The 11,924-nt window shown below is 38.2% G+C and overlaps 1 protein-coding gene across 1 annotated transcript in view; it reads right to left on the bottom strand.

Annotated features, from left to right (window-relative positions):
* Nucleotides 1-3,044, bottom strand: part of LOC135478110 (uncharacterized) — a 49,109-nt gene extending 46,065 nt beyond the window's left edge. The window contains exons 1-2 of the mRNA XM_064758380.1: nt 3,022-3,044; nt 44-150 (exon numbers count right to left, since the gene is read on the bottom strand). Of these exons, the coding sequence (XP_064614450.1) occupies nt 44-150; nt 3,022-3,042 (128 nt within the window). The 5' untranslated portion in view covers nt 3,043-3,044. The remainder of the gene's footprint in view (nt 1-43; nt 151-3,021) is intronic.
* Between the last annotated feature and the right edge of the window lie 8,880 nt (nt 3,045-11,924).

Raw genomic sequence — 11,924 nt, forward strand, 5'->3', positions numbered from 1 at the left:
TGTATTTAGTTTTCTTACAACAATAGCACAGAGTCTTACTTACCATTCTAAAGCAGCTTCTACTGAGAGCTTTCCTGCACTGACAGCATCTTGACAGTCTCCCAGCTCAAACCCCATGGACATCAGACACACAATCAAGTCATCGATGCTCTGAAACAGTACATGTAGCTACGTTATCCATTTTTGTAAGTACAACTGATATGTATGGTAAATGTGTCTTCATAAACATGTGGTAGCCTTTCTCATCATCATAAGTTTCATACCAGTTCTGCAAAAGGAGAAGCATAAAATACATTTCTTGTCTTTGAGCACCGGCCCCGATAGCACAGTTGTTAGAACGTCCGCTTCGGGAGAGGTAGATCCAAGATCAATGCTGGGTCCCTTTAGAAGAGGAAATTTTAACATCCTTGCTTGGCGTTCAGCATAAAAGGGATAGTGTAACGCCTGTTTGACATGTATCAATATGATGGGGCGGCTTACTTGCCTGCGGCAAGGTGTCTCAATGAAGCAGCACTAGATAAAAAAGCGGTGGAAATCTGTCCTGCAACAAGGAGGCACATTACATGCACTGTAAGGATTCCTTCATCGTCAAATGACTGAAAAATTATTAAGTGCAAATTTAAACCCCAAGCACTCACTCATTCACTCTAGTCTTCGACCACATTTTTAGAGAGTGTCTTGGTTCAGCTGGCTGTCTCATTCAGCTTGACCAATAAGCTTTTGCTAGAGTTCAGTGACATTTTAGGAAATGAAGTCAGACACTTGAATACAGCTTAAACTGGTTCTGTTTATTTATTTACTCATTGAATTGTTGTTTAACACCACAATCAAAGATTTTTCGCTTAAACACTGGTGGTAAGTGTTACAGGTGGAGAAAACGGGAGTGCCCCACATAAATCAATAACTGACGACCTTTCCCAAAAGGGGCGTACAGATATGCACCCCATACTGGTGGAGGACAAGTAGTCTTGCATGGATGTCGGACACTTACAGGAGAAGAAAATTTAAATATCAATCAAATAAAATTGAAAAGAGTATGTAATTCCTCGCAGGTGCATGCCATAAAGAACATGTACCTCAAGTTGATAAATTAAAACTAAAGTCTGCGCCAACATCCGCCGTAGGCGACTCCATTTTGCCTAAGAACTAGTCCTGAAGTCTTCAGTGTTAGGAGGAGAATTGCCATTGGAAACCGACGAAGTGCATTTCTTACATTTTTGGTAGAACTCTTGTTCTCAGAAGGTAGGGAACAGTACAACTTGTTTCTGCTTGACGATCAGGAAACCAGAATGTTGGATGTACGTTCCGAGTTTACGCGAACAAGCTGGCAGTTCTAAGGACTCGCATTGGCTGAGAGACAAAACACCCCGAGCATAAACTACATAGTGTTTAAGATGGAGGACGTGATGGACTCAGCGATTTATGCCAGCTTTGCCGTATTCAGGCTTTATGTGTGTGGCGAGGAAAAATCGCAAAATTATGCAGCAGGCACCGCCAGATAGAAAAAACTGTGCTCTTTTCAGCCTACAGTGTCATGTTTTTAAGTGTTCTTCCCCTTTAAATCCAGATTAAACTGGTTTGGTAGATGTTGTTGAACAGCATAAACATACTCAAGAATTTTTCAGTTCAACAATGGAGGTAGGGGTAAGTGTTATGGGTGGAGAAAACTAGAGCGCTCAACTTAAACCAGTGAGGAAGTTAAAACTTCCTCTCTTTAAGTCTTGACCCAGGTTTGATCCTGGATCTACCACTGTGCTATTGGGGCCGTCATATATCACACTGAAGAATCATTGATCATAATATACAGCTGCAGTAAGTTAAATGGAGAAAAGAGTGCCCCTAGACAGTAAAATATTTTCTACCAAGTACCTGCCTGGCAAGCCTCTTAACTGAAAGTCGAAACCGAAAAATGGCTACCATCATTGATCTGCAGCATATCATGCAGCTGCAGCCAGACATACCAAAACTTACTGTAATTCCTCCACCTACTTGCATGTTTGTGTAATGGGAGCAGCTTTCCAGTGCTTATACCAACAGCATTTAGTGGAAATTTCCCTTTAGCTCAGTCAGCACAGCGCTGGACTTAGGCTGCTGAGAGTCTTGGGAGAGGGGAAGGGTTTAAGTGGGGATGAGTGTAACAGGAGCAGCTTTCTAGTGCTTATACTAGCAGCAGCTAGTGGGAATTTCCCTTAAGCTCAGTTGGTAGAGTCTTGGACTTTAGATGCTGAGACCTGGTGTGACCCACATAATGAAATCCTTCAACCTTCAACACACATTTGCAAGATTTTTATCCCAGCATGTTCGGAAAGCATTATTCTATGTTGACTCTTAACATAACTTCTTTTGTCATACGTCCTGGATTGGCCACATGTAGTTTTGTCTCTAAAAACAGTTACTTTTCTGACTGGTGTTTTACTCCATACTCAAGAACATTTCACTTATATGATGGTGGCCAGAATTACTGTGGGAGGAAACCACCAAAATTAAGCAGGTGCGTAAGTTACACAGAAAGTTGCTCTTTTTATATGCAAAAAAAGTTGAGGGAGTACAGTCAAATCAGGTCCTGAAGAACTGAAGAATGATGTAATATTGTGCATCAGGATTTGCTCTTCAAAGTGATTTCTAGACGAGAGAGATTCTCTGAAAAGCTCTAGCTGTCATAAGAACTGCGCCATCAGTGAATCATTGTGCGTAACTGTTGCCAACAAGTGACACTGCCAGAAGGAACAAAATTTAACTCCAGCAATACAGTACAGTAATCTGACAGGGGTTTTAGTACACAAACATTGAAGACACTGACAGTTATTCTACATCAAACCTTCCGCAACTTCTGTTTCCAGAATTATGTGTATCAGCTTATTCGGGTTCCAGTTTTCGTTACAAAACATTCACCAGAGTTTTTCAGGAGAAGGTGTGATGTCTCAATAACATGACACACACTACGTTCATTATTGTTATTATTTGTGAAGTAAGCCTTCGTCGTCTGTGAAATTCTACATGCTAAAGTACAGTTAGTTTTACCTTCGGATTGGACGAAGCCATCGTATGACTTTTGAACAGCGATGAGCTCTCCACGATACGGATGTAAACAGAAGAGGAGAACGCCGTCACCAAACTCCCCACAATAAGCAAGATATGCACTGACGTTCGTGATGAGGATAATCCCTGTAGTCTAACATTATATTTCCCTTCTTTTCACACACAATTCAGGCAATTGCTTGATTTTCTTGATTTTCTAGTCGCATGTGGCAAAAATATAGGTTGGCTGTTTAAGGGGCAGTGAGTAAAACCATAACAATGCACATGTATCAAGGCTGCAACTCACAGTGCAAGCTCAAAACCAAAACTATACTGCATGCATTTATTAAATGCTTTTATCATTAATTTCACCTACCCAGATAATTTGTTTAAAGTTAGGGTTTAAAAGGCCAATAAGTACGTTGTTTGTATTATAATAATTAATGTACTATATTTCACCTAAAGTTTGGCCTGCAAAAATGCAGAAGCACATATATTTTTGGTTTAGGCCTACATATTTTTGATGCCAACATTTCATTTTTTACGATGAAAAATCACACATACTTCACAAAAAAAACCTCTTAAGTGGCCTTATACAAGATGAATCATTCAGAATGAAATAAAAAGTGTCACTTAAATTGAAAAAAGCTACAGTATTTATTAATATATCTAAGGTATAGTATTTAGGTCACTGATCACACCTCTCGATTACTGCATACTTTTGCCTGAAAACATATTCTCGTGTATGCTTATGTTCCAGTCTTTCAAAGACATCAGAGGTAAAACTTTTAGCTTTCTGGTGATTTCTTTGCTTTACTTCAATTTTTTAAAATTGTACATTAAGCCAAGATCAATATTCTTTGCTTTCATCCATTCGCTTTATTTTTTATTTATTTTTTTTTCTTCTACTTTTCTTTTTTCTCACAGATTTGTAATTTTTAATACCCTTGGAACCCCATTGGGATAAGAAGCATTGTCATGTGCGTGTCCTTCAAATATATCTGTCTGTATGTTCGTCCGACTGTCTGTTTGTCCCCATCTGTGTAATAACACAACTTGACTGAGCTCAGCTTTCCAGCATACGTGTGAATGAGCTAGCTCATGGAGGTACAGCAGAGATGGGAGAATGGCCGCTTGTTGCTCCGTCACTGATGGGAGTTTGGTGACTCCCTCATTGGTAACTGAGAAGCTGACATATGGGAGCACTCCGGTGAGGCGGTTGAATTTGAAGGCTAGTCGAGTTTTAAAACAGCTCAGAAACACAGTACGGGAGTGTGACGGTTGTAGCGCAGAGATTGGTGAGTTCAGTATGTCTTTGTGTAACTTTTATTTCTGTCGTTTTTCAGTTTGCATCTTTTGAAGTATGTCATCTTGCTCCCGAAGAAGTTGATAACGGTAGTGCTGGTACTGATAACATGGTGATGTTGTTGTCGCAAGTATATACATAAACCAATATGAGTTGAACGCTTTTATTCTCAGGAACAGACGTAAAGGAAATGTTAAATCTAAATGCAAACACACAGAACGGCACATAGAATATTATTTTGTGAATTTGTGTTAAATTATAATTGCCTTTCAAATTTATCAGTACAGTATTGAAAATTTTCAGTGAAAATTTCAATGATTTATATTGGGCCTAAGTAAATTCCGATACAGAGAATATTGCACATGTCCTGAGGCCAGATTGAATATCATAGTGTTCTTTTGAGAGGTGGAAGTTGATTCACACTTCATTATAAAATCTAATATTCTATTTATTAAGTATACTTTAACAGTTTGATCAAGCAGTGTTTGTTTAAATTTAGACCTCTACAGACTTGACATGTTGCATGATGACATAGAAAAATTACAATGTACATTCACTGAGCTAACACAGATTGGAACAACGTTAAACAAAGTGTTTCTTTTTTGTGGCCATGGTTTTCTGGGTGTGGAATACCAAAATGTACTCAGAAAAGTTGTACACATTTAGCTTGGTGAAAAAAAATCCTGATATTTCATCTTTATGTAAATAATATATATGTAATAGCTGAAGGATTTCACTACCTGGGTCACACCAGGATTCAAACTCGGGTCCCAGCAGCTGAAGTCAAGTGCTCTACCAACTGAGCTAAAGGGAAATTCCCACTATGCTACTGCTAGTATGAGCACTGGAAAGCTGCTCCTGTTACACTCCTCCCCACTTAAATCCGTTCCCCTCTCCCAAGACACACACAAGTCCACACGCCCAGTCCCACGCTTCTTGGAACCTGTTTAGGTCACGGCACCAGTGTAATGGTTGAAGGATTTCATTACATGGGTCACATCAGGATTCAAACTCAGGTCTCAGCTGCGGAAGTCCAGTGCCCTGTAGGTGTTTGTATAAACCAAAATCTGAGCATGATACATGTACGTTGGACAAAGCTGTCATATTTGGTAAGAAACCGACCAATTAGCTACACCATGCATTTATGGTATAGTATAATTAAATTCTTATATTTTGGTCAGCATAGATTTCCTTCAGAGAAGAATTTCTGTGAAGCTTTTAATGAAGTGAAAGCACCAAAGACTCAATCATATTTGTTTGAAAGCATTACACTTAATTTTATGCACAGTTTTCACCCAAATTCTTCTAATTTTGGGGACACCTGAAACACCTGTTTAGCCAATATACGTGTAATTGTAGCAGGAATATTTAGTTTCTTTGTTTTCCCATGATTAGTCAATCTAATGAAAGACATACCTGTATTCATTTCATTACTTTTCCAAAAAACTGGGAGAGAAATGTAATTCTTTGTTTTCAGAACCACTGCTATCTGTCCTAAAAAGTAGAAGAATTAGGGTAAATACATTACTGAAAATTTTGTGTTAAATCACACAGAAGAAGATTTTAGATTTTCCAGTTTTGGTCCGGACTCTCAAACATTCTTTAAGCCAAGTACAGGTAACCTCAGGGTAAAGATTTCTGCACGGGTTCAAAAAAATTGGTAGCAGCAGGGTACATTGGCAGTTGAGCACATATGAACAAACCCTGATTTGAGAAAAATGCATTTCTTCTTCTCTTTTCAAACTGGATATCTGTATACCGTAGACAAACAGCTGAATGGACGCAAATGGCTGGAGCTTCTCGGGACCCCCGCTAATCACGTGTTTATACTTCATGTTTGCAAACGTCCCACTGCCACACTCGGCACGGTTGTTGACTGTTTTCCGCAAATCCGTTCAAACACTGAGGCTGGCAGTTGGGATTATTGTATTGACACCTGACCAGTAGCAGCAAGCCACTGACGACAAGCTGTGGCCAATAGTGAACAACATGTATATGTGTGCATCTTGTATCCACAGCTTTTTGCAGTATCTGGACATGATGCTGTGTGTATGCTTTGTATCTTGAGAGCAGAGGGACAGAAGATCATGGGATCGTGTGACAATTAAGGCAGGCCTATATATATCACTTTAACGAATTTATAGAAAGGTAGTCGAAAACAAAGATTAGGGTTTAAAGGGAAATGTAGGAAGTTTCGCCAAAAATAAAGAAATCGCTTTTCAAGGCATATCTTATGTTTTTATACAAAGCTACAGATGAGGGGAGTATCGGCGTAATGTACACCTCCAAAAATGTCCAATATGCATATAAGTTGTAAAATAGGTCGTCCAAAATTATTAAGATGCGCATTCCTTGCGTATGCGTACACGTTTCATGTTGATAAGCCTAATCACTTGTAGGCTGATTATGGGAGATAACTCTGTATGGGTAAAACTCTGCATAGTGTTTACTTCTCTTAATACATGAAATGTAATCATGGCAGACATGTGGAAAATTACGTCTGTCTTCAAACCAAAATCCAAGTTATCAGAAGAAGCAAAGGTCTTTGACTGAAACAAACACTTTTTATCGATGTTATTGCTACATCTGAGGATCTGAAGTCCACAAGGAGAAAAAAAAGGGGGAATGTTGCTAATGGACAGGGCGTAAATGAAGCGGCTGAAGAGTTATCCTGGGTTTGTTAGTCAAGATGGACATGATGGACATAAGGATGATTCTTCATCCTTATCAGAATCAGAGGAGATTAATTGGTAAAACAGAAGGAAAAAATAGATCTTATGTGTCGGCTCATCACTTTGTAGAAACATTGATGATCAAAAAGATTCATGAACACAAAGGCACTGAATAGAACTCCTTAAAATTAAACCTAAACTGAGGCATGCTTATTTTGAGCATGGCTTAAGTTATTTATGATACATCATGCTGGGAAATGGTTTTCTCCGATTAGCCTTCGATATAAACCAGTACTCCTGTGATATAAGCCAGTGCTCCTGTGATATAAGCCAGTGCTCCTGTGATATTAGCCAGTACTCCTGTGATATAAGCCAGTACTCCTGTGATATAATCATGTACTCTAGTGATATAAGCCCATACACCTATGATATAAGCCTGTACTCCTGTGATATAATCCAGTGATACAAGCCAGTACTACTGTGATATAAGCACATACTCCTGATATAAGCCAGTACTCCTGTGATATAAGCCAGTGCTCCTGTGATATTAGCCAGTACTCCTGTGATATAAGCCAGTACTCCTGTGATATAAGCATGTACTCCAGTGATATAAGCCCATACTCCTGTGATATAAGCCTGTACTCCTGTGATATAATCCAGTGATACAAGACAGTGCTCCTGTGATATAAGCACATACTCCTGATATAAGCCAGTACTCCTGTGATACAAGCTTGTACTCCTGTGATATAATCCAGTACTCCTGTAATATAAGCCCGTACTCTTGTGACATAAGCCACTGCTCCTGTGATATAAGCCAGTACTGCTGTAATATAAGCATGTACTCCTGTGATATAAGCCAGTACTCCTGTGATATAAGCATGTACTCCTGTGATATAAGCCCATATTCCTGTGATATAATCCAGTGATACAAGCCATTACTCATGTGATATAAGCCCATCCTCCTGATATAAGCCAGTACTCCTGTTATACAAGCCAGTACTCCTGTGATATAATCCAGTACACCTGTAATATAAGCTCGTATTTCTGTGACATAAGCCGGTGCTCCTGTGATATAAGCCAGTACTGCTGTAATATAAGTATGTACTCTTGTGATATAAGCCAGTACTCCTGTGATATAAGCATGTACTCCTGTGATATAAGCCAATACTCCTCTGATGTAAGCCCATACCCCTGTGATATAAACCAGTACTCCTGTGATATAAGCCAGTACTCCTGTGATATAAGCCAGGACTCCTGTGATATAAGCCTGTACACCTGTGATACTGTAGTGCTGTAGTGTTGGAAATAAAGTCCTGGATGATTTTATGTAAATCTTGTACACAGATCAGCTAAGTGTTGAATATAAAACAAATATAATGTACATTCCTTTGCTTTCTTCGCTGAAGACCCCCCCATCTCCCCCCCCCCCCCCCCCCCCCAGCCATAAAATTAAAGTAGGGGAGCTTCCTCCCTTGAAATAATGGTTTTTCTCTATACCAAATGACATTGGCTAAGTGGTTTGAATAAAAATGCTCAATAAATAAGGACAACGTGCAGTTTATCCCAGGTTATCAAAATTTTTTTCATCAGAAATCTCATAAATTGCATCTCCAGTGATATAAATGGTGAGAGCCTTCGGGGCCTAGGGGGTCCCTAGACCCTCGCCTGATGTACTGAGATACTGCTGCCGCTGCCCCCTCCCTCCCAATTTTAGAACAGTGCACCCATCCTAAGACAAATATTTCACCTAAGCTACAAAAAATATTCAGCTAGCATGAAACTGATACCTAAAACATGTGTGGAAAAATTAAATTTATATCATGCATTTCTTTTGATGCGTCCTTGTAATTTATTGGGCAAAAAAATAAACATGTTAAGTGCAAATGACCTTGACAGTTTCTTTGCCATTATTTAAAGCTCATATTGGAGCCTTTATCTCCATGGTACCTCTTGTACTAGTTAGTACTGAAATTTGACACCTGTGTAGGCAGATATACTCTGTGTCTGTTTACAGGTAAATACTGAGGTATGACTTTCTGCTGGTCAGTTAAGTCCAGATGCTCTTCATGATATATGTACATGTCAGAAAGCTGTCAGTAACGAGCTTCCCTTCTGACCAGCTAATTAGTTAATGACCATCTAGATGTCAGGTACAAATGGACATGCCTGGGAACTTTGGATATATCTGGAAAGTCACTTCTCCAGGGATGATGCTCTAGCAACTGCTGCCCTTACTGCAATACCCATCTGCAGCCTGTACTTTTGGCATTCAGTATACGTTTCAACCTGTTGTAGAAAGATGAAAAGAAAATTAATTTATATTTGGACAATGTGAACAAACAGAATGAGGGGAGTATTGTCATGAGCACAGGATAATTGGTGAGAAACTACACATTTATATTTCCTTGATATAAGTTGGGATTCAACACTTGTTTTAGTTTCTGAACTTTTTCTGAGTTTAGTTTAGGGGCGTTTAGTACATGCTTTATATATACATGCATGTAACCATGGTAACTATCAGTCACCTCACAAATACAGTATTCACAGATGTATACAAGTTTGACTTCAGTTACAGGGTTTGTATGTGGCCTTGAAAACCTTGAAAAGCCTGGAACTTGAAAGTGACTTTTCCAGAAAAGCCTGGAAAGTCAGGGGGTTTTAGTAGTTGGGCCTGGAAAAGTCTTACAATTGAGTGTAGTCAGAACCAAGCTAAGCTAAGCTTATCTCCATGGTATGGTGACATTCTTGTGGGGAAATTTCATTGAGCTTGCGCTTAATGTACTGCTGTGTATAGTTAAAAAAACTGAAGGTTAAACTAATTACTGTCGTTATACAAGTGTAGAATATTTATTTTCAGTGACCTGAAAAACAATGAAGAAAGAAATTAGAAATTTCAGTTAACTTGATTTTCCAAATGAAGAAGCCGCTGAGATTTGTCTTGTAGTAACCCCTGCCAGATTATCGTGCAGATACATGGGAATTTAGTAAATAACAGTTTGGCTTTAAATCAGGGATTAGGGCAGGTGAACAGCGAGGTAAATCTTCTTTTGATGGATTAAAGATTAGGATGGAAGAACAAAAATATTATGCTGGCCTGTATAGTAAAGAAATACATGTAGATGATAAAAGAAGTAAAAATCATACTTTTCATATCATACTCGTTGCCTTCAGCAAAACCCTATGGAGGTAAAAGATTTACAGGGTGCTAGAATAAAATGTGTTCTATAGATAAACAAATACAGGAAGATCAGTAAAACTTTATCCAGAGCAGGTTTATCGAAAGAAAATATAAGACTAATTTATGATCTTAAGTTTGAAACAAAAGAAAAAGATATCTGGGGATTATTTTTACTAATTAACTTTGAAAAGGCTGTTGATTTAGTCATGTGGGATTTTATACTTGAGTTTTCAGCTATTTTTAATTTTGATGAATCAATAAGGAAGTGGATCAAATTGTTGTATGCAAATATCCAAACACATGTAGTTCAGAAGTTATTGAGAAGGGATCAGATATCACAATATATATTTTCGCTTTGCTGAATTTCTTGGTCATATTTGATTAGACAAGGTAAATGCATTGTAGGCATACATGTATGTATAGTGATCTGTCACTGAATATACAATATGGTAAGATGCCAAAGAATCTCAGAACTAAATATCTGCCGGAACGTGAAGCTAAATTGGGTGACGGATTTCAGCTTATTAGGAATACAGTTTTCGACACTGAGGTTGAACGAAATCTTCAGCATAAATTTACGTGTCGATATAATACTTGTATTGAAAGAGTATTGATTGCAGATCTTTATTAAAGCCAATAAGAACTGTGAACCTATATGTATGTATGCCATTTGGTAAAGCAATCACCACTTTTTTGAACATATTACACGTATACTATTTCTGTTCTCAGAGATTTAGCAAAATAGCACTGCATTATAAATTATATATGTATTATTATATTTTTATTGTGCAAAACCTTTCCGTAGGATATCCATGTATATCTATCGTATGGCAAGTGGTTGACATTCTAGCGGAATTAGCATGAACTTAAAGATAAACACTTCCTTCATATTGAAATGATTTGATGGAAGCCTGCTGCTATTATTAAGCATTGCGTTTCTCCTGTTTTCCCTGTTGTGTATGAGCAACAATTTTGAATCCTCTGAGGTAGCCGTTATATTTTGGATGATTTTTCATTTTGATTCACCCAGCGGCCACGCTGTGTTTGTCTCCACTGCCTGATAACCATTCAGACTATTTGGACTAGGGTATCCTATGTTTTTGTGTCCAAGATGACTTCCTGTTAAACACTCCAGGAGAAATTCTTAATGCAAACCCCCAATATTCCTCTGGCTTTGCCTCGTGGGTCAGAGAAAAACTGCCCCAAACCCACTCAGTTATTGATCACCTGGTTGCTAAGCAACTGTTAAAGAATTTAACTTTGTGTCCTCCGGATTGGTTTGATTTTTTGGCAGTTTTCCTTTGAGATGATGACATTATCTGATGATGCCCATAAGGGATGTTGATATGATTTGATGACATAAAGATCAAAAGTCATCGCCAGATGTAATGCAACTTCTCAGAGTGCAGCAGCTGTTTTAGTTTTGTGAGCATAGAGGGTAGCTTTATGCCTAATTAAAGTAAAAAAAGCTTCAACCAAACACTACATTAGATAAGTATGTACATGTAAATGTAGTAAATGAGGTCTCTTGAAATTAGGTAGAAGATACATGTAAGTTGACATAATTTGATGATGTAGGAACAAATTGTTGCCTGAAATATGTTTGGATGGAAATGGTTGAAATTCGTTTAGTAATTCATATATAGATTAATATAATTTTCTGTAACTTGTATGCTTGAATGAAAATATTAGCATTTTACTACAAGTTTATTTACAAAGTCTTACTTGGATGCTTAGTGTTTAGATTATG

The sequence above is a fragment of the Liolophura sinensis genome, chromosome 11 (assembly GCF_032854445.1).
Source record: "Liolophura sinensis isolate JHLJ2023 chromosome 11, CUHK_Ljap_v2, whole genome shotgun sequence".
Classification (NCBI taxonomy): domain Eukaryota; kingdom Metazoa; phylum Mollusca; class Polyplacophora; order Chitonida; family Chitonidae; genus Liolophura; species Liolophura sinensis.